This window comes from Caloenas nicobarica, chromosome 22, assembly GCF_036013445.1.
Source record: "Caloenas nicobarica isolate bCalNic1 chromosome 22, bCalNic1.hap1, whole genome shotgun sequence".
Lineage (NCBI taxonomy): Eukaryota > Metazoa > Chordata > Aves > Columbiformes > Columbidae > Caloenas > Caloenas nicobarica.
Genome location: NC_088266.1, coordinates 1,617,904 through 1,628,712, shown reverse-complemented (window position 1 = coordinate 1,628,712; position 10,809 = coordinate 1,617,904). Strand labels below are relative to the sequence as shown.

Here is a 10,809-nt window from a genome sequence, read left to right as displayed (position 1 = left end):
GTGGTTGCTGCAACATTGTCCTACACCCAAGAGCATCGCCTTCCAAAGCCAAGCTGTCGTGACGGAGGCCTGGACCTGCTCAGTGTCTTCTTCTCCACTCCAGATCATCTCTGTGATGCTGGAAGCGCCTTAGCCAGATGGCTCCAGTTTGCTAAACATTCCTGTCTTGCTTGTGAGCGCGAAATGACGATGGCGCAGCTGCAGAAAAACGTGTTCTTCGGCCTTTCTCCCCTTGCGGTGCCTCTCTGGCAGGAAGGGAGGGATCAGAAGGTGGAAGAGAGGGGAGTGAGAGGGAACGTGCCGGCTTTTAAGACAAGAAGGAAAAGATGAAATCACCCCAGCTGCCCTCCCCTTGCTCACTGCGAGTCTTTGTGCAAAACCCCAGCGCCTGCATTGGCTGCACCATAGGGGTACGCTGGGATGCGAGCAGAGGAGGAGAGAAGCTTTTGTTGTCTCTTTCTCTGTTTTTTAATCTCGAAATCCAGCCCAGAGGGGAGCTACGGGCCCTGCACATTCCTTAACAGCCACACGCCTGCCTGATCGTGGTGGCCCCTTGAGAAAATACCATGCCTGGGCAAAGCAGCTGCATCAAAACACACTGCTTAATCTCCTCTCACCTCCATGCCATTTTTCGAGTGGGTTTGTGTCAATTGTATCCTCCTCCCTGTGCCCTCAGTGCTGCAAGTGGGTGATGCTGGCAGGAACCTGTGACCTCTGAGGGAGGATGCACAGGAGGACGGGAACAGCGCAGGACAGGGAAATAAATCCATCCTCGGGGAGTCTTGCTTCAGCAGAGGGTGTGGCCAGAGTGGAACTGTGACTGTGAGGAGCACTATCATCACCATCAAATACTTTTAATAAGCACTAAGCACTTTTAACAAGTACTAAACACTTTCACTATGTTTCCTACCCTCCTAAGTGCCGTGCCCTAGTAGAATTCCAACTGGTTTGTAGATTTTTTCCCCCCGCTTAAATAATTCAGCTTGATTACATCTTTCAACAGCCCCAGAGCTTTTGCATATTCGCTTACAGCTCTGAAGTCTGACCGTATGCTGCAGCTTGCAGTTTAAACTAGATTATTTAGACATCGCTACTGTTCCCAAGGAACAGCCATAAAATTGGCATGTCAAGAGATTTACTGTTTCCACCATGTATCCAGAGCAATGCCGTGGGTTCTTGTTATCGTTAGAAACATGACACCTGTTGTGCTTCTGTTTTAAATACATCCGGTCACAGAAACTCCATTCCAGGGGCTACTCTCTTAAATTTCTTACCCCGGCACCAACTTATATTTTCCCCATTTTGCCACAATTTTCACCCAGTGTGAATGCTATTTTATTTAATTAATGTTGCCCTTGTGTTTCTTAACAGCTACACAGGATTATTATTACCTTTTAAAATTACCTTTGTCACACCATGCAACTTACACGCTGAAATAATCTTCTGCCGATACATTCTCAATCCTGCTGGCTGAACGGATGCAACGTCTTTGTTGTAAATTGGCCTGCAGCTCCAAACTTCAGCTCTGATTATATTTAGACTTTGCCTCTGATGTTGTCACCCCAAGCTTCTTCCTTTTCTCTTTTTACCCCAACTTTTGCACTTATTTTAGAAAGCCTTTTGTACGTTTTTGGCCCACAGTCAGCCTGGCTTGGGAAGAGTTTGATCCTTTTTCCATTTTGCCATGTGTCCAATCACCAGAAGGCTGCGGAGCTCCATCCCGATGGTATTTTTTCAGCTCCTGTCCAGCTGCTCTTTCATCCCTAAAGCTCCACATTCCGCTGCTATTCAGCTTCTCACGCTTTGAAAAAACAAATCAAATATTCCCTGAGAAGCTTCTTACCTTGAGGTCTGGTTATCCCTGAATGTGTATTTTGGTTTGGTGGGATCACTTGAGCAGGACCCATTTTTTCTACCTTGACGTTCCCATTCAGCTGGCGGCATGTCGGGCATGAGGGGACAGTTTTCAGTTTGACCCAGTGGATTTGCACAGGGAGCGGTGTCGAGCAGAACTATTTCGTAACCATCACAGAATCAACATATTTAATTACCACGGGTCTCTCACATCCATAATCCCTTTTAAATTTCAGAGCCACACACAAACTTCCAGGGGCCTTTTGCTCGCAGCACACACAAGCATTCAGTGGTGGACTTACCTCTTATGCAGCCGTGTCACCCTTCGTGCAGTCCCACACACAATTCTTGTCTTTATGCTTGAGCTGCTTTTTGTTTCTGGATTTTTTTTTTCTCCTTTACATCTCCAGTAGAAATATGGACTTTTAGAAGAGTGATGTCCTTTAATCGCAACTTCCTGCTTTGTTGCTGGCTCACTTAACCAAAGACATGTCTACTGATCACCAAAAAAACCTTATGATTCTCTTCCAATTCACACCTTTTTTAGCCCTGTAGTTCCTGTAATTCTGTGCAAATATCACTCAATTTCTGCTTTCAACTCAAAAATGCATATTCTCTGCCACTTTGTGGCCTTCCAGACTTCACCTGTGATCTCTTTATCAGCTTCCTAATAATTTGTTCTCCGTACTTCTCCCAGTGTCACCCTATGCCACCTCCCAGCTGATCTCTGTTGCTGCCCCTCTAACATCGACCCTTCACGCTAACTCAGGTTGACCTTTTCAAACAATTTTCCCTTTTTCAAGGGGTATTCTGTTCCTCAGTGAACTCATTTTTATATCGGTTCCTAGAAAGTGAATAAAAATATGCTTAAAAATACCAAAGTTTGCTCTGTTCTGGAGCTGACAAAAGTTTGGAGCAGGAAAATGTTGTGGACTAAGCAGCCTCCACAGGCTGATGCATTTCTAGAGATGCTCTAATTTGAAATAGATCCTTATTACTAAGGAGGCAGATGCTGTTGTCACTGGAAAAACAGTGCCTGGAAGAAGTTGGGGTTTTTTTAATAGTACTTTTGGCATTACAAATAGGGATTTATTTTACCCAAAGCAGAAAAGTGGAAATGACAGCACGGAGAAGCTGAAATCAGCCAGCGAGCTTTGCTGGGAAGACAGAAAACTTTTGGGTTGAGCAGGAATTTGAAGCATTTTTGGCGATGGCTCTTGCTTGAAGCGTACAGTCAGCTCGAGTGCTGGCGTAAGCATCTCTCTGTGGGAAATCCTGCCAACTGACTTTCTTCAAGATGTGTCAGCCACAGCCCAGGGTCCTGCGCATAATATCCACCTTGTGATGTTGGAGGAGACCAGAAGAGTCAGATGTGTTTTCATGGAAGATGGGTAAAAACACTTGATTCCCTTGTTTTGCAGAGAAGGCGTGCGAAATTCCTCATGTTCGATGTTCCTGGTGTATGAAAACACCCAACGCAGAGCTGTGCAGCAGGGCAGAGCTGCACATGGTGCTCATCACCATAAATTCGGGCGGCGGTGGTGCCACAACCCTGCTGAAGCAGCCGAGCGTCTGCTCTCTTCCCAGGCCAGCTGCTTTTGGTGAAGTACCACACAAACAGGAGGTGGCCGGGACTCACACATCATTCACTTCAGGCCATCTTTAATGGCACAGACCACTTGCACCAGGCGTTATTTCAGAATAGCTTATTCTGCAGCACTGAAATGACTCATTTTCCTTCATGGGTAAGACCTGAAGGTACCAGCCGCATCCACTAAGATGATATTTTTTCAACTCCTGTCCAGCTGTTCTCTGCAACACTTCTAACAGTGCTCTGTTCCACGTTTGCTAATGCTCTGTACCCTGCAAGCTTAGTAAGACTCTGCTTTGAGACATCTGCTGTTAAACCTTTCAGGAGGGCTGCAACAGGACAACCAAGCACGCAAGAGCCAGGCTTTACTGTTCTCTCTGCTCACTTCTACAAGGATGTCCTATCATAAAGCATCCACCACCTTCCCCAAGTCCCCTTGCCAATTTGCAACCACAGCACAACCATCCCTGCAGCTGGGACAGCAACTGCACCCTTGGACAAATTCCCCTTTGGAAAGTACTGAATGGAATGGGAGCCGGTTTTATTTCCAATACTGTTTCAGCACAATTTAGCAGCTGGAAATGAGGAAGAGAAACCGGTGCCACACAATCAAAGCTTTCCACAGATCATAGCCTGGCATACCTACAGCAGCATTTAAATACTCCAGAGTTACTTCAGCACACCACACGTCTGTGATGCAGGTGGCAAGTGGAGCCCCTTGGAAAATACAAGGGTAGAAAACTTTGTGTTAAACTTCCTTGGATATCGGCAGGGATTTAGTCACACTGCTGGAAGCTGAATTAATCAATCTCTTGCTGTGGTTGCTTGCCCTTTGCCGTGGTTTTCCTGCGATGGCTCCTTGCAGGTGATCTATCCACAGAGCTGGGCTGGGAGAGGGGCAGCCAAGCAGGACTCTCTGTGCTGAAGCCTCCTTATCCCCAGGCTGCATCCTGTGGCTGTCGAAACTTGCACAAGGCCCCCAGGCCACATTGAACCATCGCTTGGAGTTCCTATCAGCGTGCAGCATCTTGTGCAAACCCCGTTGGCACCTTATTAAAAGAAAGCCGTGTGTGAAGAGCTCACACTCCCACTGATGCTGCTTGCTGGGAGATGCCGCTTAGTTGGCCTACAATCAGCAGCAGGAGAGGGCCAACCTCTTCCAAAAGGCCAAGCTCTCCCTGCCCAACCAACCGCATAACGTGGGAGCTCAGAGCACTTGCAGGCCTCAACACTTCCCAACGGCTTCCAGCCCTGACCCAACTCCTACCATGCGGCATCTCACCACCGTCACAGGCTGACCTGCGGCCAACAGCCAGTTCAGCACCTCGAAGCCAGAGGTGTTGGATTTAATGGCATAAGAGTCTTCTGGGGGGGTCTCATTTGAGCTTACTGCCCCCAAAGCTAAACCCTCTTGTGCCTGTGAAGCAAATCAAGTGAGCAGTGCCAGGAGCACGGCTGCAACAGCTTCTCTGCTCTGCAGCGAACGCTTCTGACAAGGCAACCAGCTTCAGGTTCCTTCATCTAAAAATTACTCATGCTGGAATGAAATGCAGCAGGAACGGTCACAGCCACCCCTTTTGGCAATGAGATGCTAGCATCTGCAATTGTTTTTAAACATTTTCAGCACGCTCAGCGAGTTAACAGGACTTTTTAGAGGCCCTGTTTTTCCTTTATCAGAAAAAAAACCGTCTATGGGGTTGGAACCAAAGGTCTGTGGGTTGCAGCAACGACTGGTGTTAAGTTACTACTGGCTTAAACCACCTTAAAAATAAAAACCATCTCTGCAGAGGAATCCCTTCTCCTGAGCCTCTCCTGCCGCATGGCCTCTTTGCACAGGTCTGTTCCTGGACCTGAGGCTTCTTGAAAAAATAAGGCTAAAACCTAAACATGTTAACACAAGCAGACAGAGCGCAGCATCTGGTATCAGTAAAAATCAGTGACCTCGTTCATACAGAAATGGATCATCTGTTTCTGAAAATACTTTCCTAGAAAGAAACCAGCCTTCGGCAGACACTTGGCCTGGAAATTTGCTCTTTGATTGCTTCAAGTTTGGGGACATTTTCAGCAATAAACGAGGAGGTAAGTGATGCATCTGCTGCTCCTTGCCTGTGCTATTGATAGCACAAGCAGCCTCAGCACAACAAGGGCTCCCGGCAGTGGAAATGGCTTCTATGCAGCTCTTTCCTGCTGAGCTGCATTAAGCCCCTACCATGTTCACAAGCCTGCCCAGATGTGTTTAAATGCCTTATAGGACCAGGACTGCGAGGAAAAAAACCAAACCAACCAACACGCTCAAACCTTTAGTATTCCTGGGGGAAATTTGCTGTCCTCCCTGCTAAGGCTTTGCTATCATGTCAGGTAGGAGTAACCGCAGCTCACCTCTCCTCGCCTATGTAAAATGAGGCTCCAACAAATCACATTCCTTCGGGATCAGTCTTTTACTTAATTGTCGCTCTTTCTGTTTCATATATATCTTACAGTTTTGTCTATTTTAATACCCTTCAGGAGACATGTTGCAAAGATCTTCCAGGACTATGGGCCACATCCTGAGGAGCCCCAACCGCCTGCAAACCTGCGCTGATCTAGGCAGCGACCAAAAAGTGACCACACTGCTTGGTACAGGTAAGCAAGCGGCACAGGGCAAACCGCGCAAGGGGAGCAGAGGAAGCAGTTTTTGCAAAACTGGTATCAGATATGCTCCCTGCCGTGACATCTGTGAAAAGCTGAACCTCAGGGTAACATAACCCCGGCTGGAGACCTTAAAGTCTCACGCCTGAAGTGCTCCCAGTGCTCTACATGCAGCTTAACTGATCCAGCTTCGGAAAATGCAAAGCTTGCCATGCTGCAACCCCACCTTTTCAGAGCCTTTGGGTAATTCTGAAAACACTCTTAAAACGTTTAAAAACTTCCTTCCTGGAATTCGCAGGACATTAACAGGGCAAGTTGTCACCCCCCTGGAACATTTAACATAAAAAGCTCAGGCAAGAAGGAGAGAGACTTTCTCACCTCTCCTCTACCCACATGCTCACCGTTCCCACTCCCTCCAACCAGTGCTTTTCCAACTCTTTTAGCCAAAAGATTCAAGCTCCCCAGATAAATGTCCCTGCCCTGACACACTTGGATTCACGTGGCTGTTCAAAGGCTCTAGCAATTTGTTCCTAATTCAAGGCAATCGATAAATAAATCACAATCCTTGCACGGCACAGCTCCAGTGTTACAAACTCACGTTCCCAGCAGGGTCTGACACTGAGGGGAAATTCATCAGGTGCACACAGCAACTCGGCAAATATTCGGCCTCGTTTACATATAAATTGGCATTCAGCTATTTAACTGCTACAAACCATCATGTACCTGCTCACGTTCTGGCTGAAAAATGACTTTTCCGAGACCAGCACCCACAGGACCTTCTGCAGAGACACATACAACTTGAGAGCTGCTGGGTGGGGGTTTCCCTGCAGATGAAGTTTTCGGAGATCTTGAGAGCGCCTGTCGCCAAACCACTGCACACAACTGCCGAGGGGAAGTGGCTGAGGACAAGGAATCGCTGAATGTCGTACAAGCAGATACATACATATGCATATATTAAGGGTGAGAATTTTTTTTTTAACAAAACATCAGAGAAAAGTGTTTTATTGTTACTAAAAAAAACTCCCAAAAAACCAAACAATGCTCTAGTGTTTTAGGCCATGGATTCTCTAGCTCAGATTCATGGCGTGGAACACGTTAACAGGGAAAGCGTCCCACGGACATCTCCCCTCCAGCCACAACCAGGAGCCCTCCTCCCTTCCCCTTGGTGATCAAACAACATCCTTATGCAAGTACAGCAATTGTTTACATGTAAAAGTAAGATTAGGAAAGTATTTCATGTATTTGTAGCCTTTTTTTTTTTCCCTCGTTTTTACCTTTTTTTTTTTTTTAAAAAAGAAGTGACTTAGCAGCTGGAAAGAAAAAGACAGCATCATGTGAGCAGCTAGTGCTGCACCGACCACCAGCAAATGCTCCACAGGTTACTCGCGGTCCATGGACCACAGTTCACAAACTACATTTTCGGGCTTCACGAACTTTGCAGACTTGTATTATGGTAGATGCTTCTTCACAGTGAGAGCCAGCAGGTCATCTTTGGTTGTTGAAGAGAGACACACAAGAGACTTAATGTACTCAGCAGCGGCTCAGTCTGGAGGACTGCGTGGTGTCGGGGTGAAGTCCCTTTGAGCGCACAGAAAACACACGCTCCGACTGCGCTGCGAAGCGACTGCTTCATTTATACCCGGGCGCGCTCAGCCTGCAGACACCGTCCCCGGGGCGGGCAAAACCGGGAGGAGCACCGCGGCGCTTGTTCCACCTCTTGACTCCTGTAGGACGCTTTTGTTTTCACCCGTTGCGGGTCTTTGCGTTCCTCAGCTGCGAAGGGTAGCGGCGCAATCCGAGCAACGACAGACGCACAGGCCACGGCGAAAGGGCTGGCGGTTCTCTGCTCCAGTGGCTGCCACCTTCGCAGGGTCACAAGTCCCCAGGACGATGCCACTGATCCAAGTCACATCAGAGCCGCCACGGCCGCACGGCTGGAAAAACCGAGCTGGGATTGGGCACCCACCGCCCCCGAGGTCGTGTCCCGGCCTCGTCGCGACTTGCTGGGAACCAAAGGCACCGACACGGAACAGCCACCCAGCCAGCTGCTCCTCGGCCATTAAGTTCTCTCTGCAGAAAAGGTCTCCCAAGCACAACCCCCCCCCTTTTTTTTTTTCTCCTATTTTTAGTTTTTTGTTTTTTTTTTTTTTTTTTAAACAACAATTGCTCTCACCCCTCTTTTTTTGGTAGACACACATACATACACACACTATATGTACAGTTTGGAACCGAGGACCTACACAAGGAAAAGGAAGCCAGCACCGCTCAGAATGGTGCACACATTCAGCAGCTGTCAAAGGAGAAGTCGTTTTACTTTCTTTTAAACTTGCAATGTTTGTCTTTATTTTGTTCTTTATATTTTGAAAGTGAAAAGAAATAGTATTGAGTCAATTTCTTTTTTTCATTTTTTTTTAAATATTTGTTCTATGTATTTACAAGCCTTAAAGTTGCTCTAAAGGTTCTGAAAGTATCACTAGTACTTTTTCCCCAGGGTAGCACTGTTTTGAACGAGTTGGTTTTTTGGAGCACTCTGGTCCGCAGCGGTTTTCTCAAATGCATTTCCTTCCGTTCCAAGGTTATGTACGTTTTGATTACTATTTTCTTTTTAAATTTCTGAAGCAAGCTGAGAGGCAGGCAGAAAAATCTGATGACAAAAAAAAAAAAAAATCTCTTCCTCATCTAGCTTACCCCAACCCCCTTGAAAGTTTTGTCTATTTATCATGCTTTGAAACAAAACTGAGGTGCATATGAAGGGGAGGGAAATTTATTTCTCTGCTTTTGTTCTATTATACAATTCGTTTACAGAAACTGCAAATTTAAAAATTACACTGGCATTTGCAGTCCTTAAAATAATAAATTAAAAGTTTTCAACTTTTTTTTTTTGCTAAACAGATTTGTTTTGCTTTGTGTTTTTGTGAGTCCTTGTTCAAAAAGAAAAGAAAAAAAGATTAAAACAGAAGATATTTTCTATAAATAATACATGTGTTTTGGTTTAGTGCTCCCGCCCTCAGGTTTGAAGTTTACTTTTTTTTTTCAAGTACCTTTTTTCCTCCATGGTCACCTTTGTGTTTATCTAGTTTTACCTCTCCCACTCGTGCATGTGTGGGGGAAGGGGGGGGTCTGCGCGAGAATTGGCCTTGCTGCACTGTGATTGGCGAAGACGTGAAACTTTTTAAAAAAATACTTAAATTGTTTCTTTTTTTTTTTTTTTTTTCTCTGTATTTTTTAAGTTTTAATTATCCTCCGACTCCTCTTCGGCCTCCCGTAGCCACGTGAAGAACGCTGTGACAGATTTGAGCGCTACTCCTTTCCCGTTCTGCTCCGCTGGGTCCTTGCTGCTTTCCCACTTGTAGAAGGCATCCTCCGATATTACCTCCTCATCATACAGGCAATCGAAAAACATCCGCAACAAATCTGTGATAATGGAAGAACGGGAGAGAACAGCTGTTAGTGCTGCGTGGTTAAAGGCGGCGGACAAAGACGCGGTTACGGATAAGGGGATTAACGTGACCTTTAAAGCACAAGACGCAGATACAATCAAAAGGAAGGTCTGTTACTGAGTTATTGCTTCCTGGCTGGTCACACGCAGCTGAGAGGGAAAACAGGCCCCGCTGATGCTGTCAGACAACACGTGCTCCACAAAAAAGGGAAAGCGGCCGTGGGAACGTATTATCTAGAGACAAGAACGCAGAGCAGCCCAGCCTGCCCTCACCAGACCGCACAACCTGCAGCCTGGCTCTTCCAACACCTCATTTTTTGGGGCTCAGCGGGAGGAATAATGAACAACCAGTGCCTTAAAGCCAAGGACGATCGTGTCAGGTGGTTTGGGACACTCTTTGATTTGGAGCTGCAGACTCCCCGGGTATCTCTGCTTCTTTGGCAACCTCCCACCTCTCTTCCAACAAATTTTCTGCGGTGGTTCTGGGAGAAGACTCATCAGTTGTCCATTTTGTTCCCTCCAAGTGCACCGACATGTGTGGTGCAGCAATGCAGTTACAACACTCACATGTCCAGGTACTGTACACTCAACAGATCATTTTTTACTGCTATTTTTTCTTTGTATCAACAGAGGTTTGTCCTTCCTTCTGCGTGGCTGCTTACAGAAGCAACCAAGAGAAGAGCCAGCCTCTGGCCAAGCATTCGGGGACCTGTGCTGCTCTGAAAGCCAGAATCTGGACAAACAGAAACCACTCTACGCTGCCCCCTCTCATCTGCTACATAAAAAGGTAAAATTTTGTTTCCACTGTCAGGAACAGCACATCCTCTTCCACACCCTATTGCTAGATTTTCCTCTCACAGAACCAACTTCTCCTCACGCTGTCAGAGTTCAAACCCCCAGCACAGAGCAAACACTTACTAGGAGGTTGATCAAGTTTTACTATTGATGCTTGTAGTGCATAAAGTGCTTGTAGTTCCTTCTCTGTGTCTGAGTCTAGGTACTTGAGTAAGATCGGCACTCTCTGTTTGATAACAGCAGTGTCCACACGGAAGCTGGAAGAGTCCGCTGAGGGGGAGAGTAGAAAACAGGGTCAGCTTTGCAAGACAGCAGCAAGGGCAGATATTTTATTTTTATTATCTTTATTTTATTATCTTTTATTGCCTTAATTTATTCAAATAGAAATCACAGGTAGAGGTTAGTGTGGAGAAAAGAGGATGAGAAACAAAAAGAAGTTTTTCTAATCAACGGCTTTTTCTGGAACTCTTGATCCTTCCCGTCCCTCAAAGTCAACCAGCAT

The 10,809-nt window shown here is 46.3% G+C and overlaps 1 protein-coding gene across 6 annotated transcripts in view; it reads right to left on the bottom strand.

Moving 5' to 3' along the window:
* Positions 1–8,238: 8,238 nt before the first annotated feature.
* EIF4G3 (eukaryotic translation initiation factor 4 gamma 3) overlaps positions 8,239–10,809 on the bottom strand; it is a 132,267-nt gene continuing 129,696 nt past the window's right edge. For 5 of the 6 annotated variants that reach the window (XM_065649808.1, XM_065649809.1, XM_065649811.1 and 2 more), the window contains 2 exons: positions 10,431–10,577; positions 8,239–9,487 (listed from right to left, as the gene is read on the bottom strand). In XM_065649808.1, coding sequence (XP_065505880.1) covers positions 9,306–9,487; positions 10,431–10,577 — 329 coding nt within the window. In that variant the 3' untranslated portion in view covers positions 8,239–9,305. The remainder of the gene's footprint in view (positions 9,488–10,430; positions 10,578–10,809) is intronic. The other variant, XM_065649810.1, reaches the window with a different exon arrangement.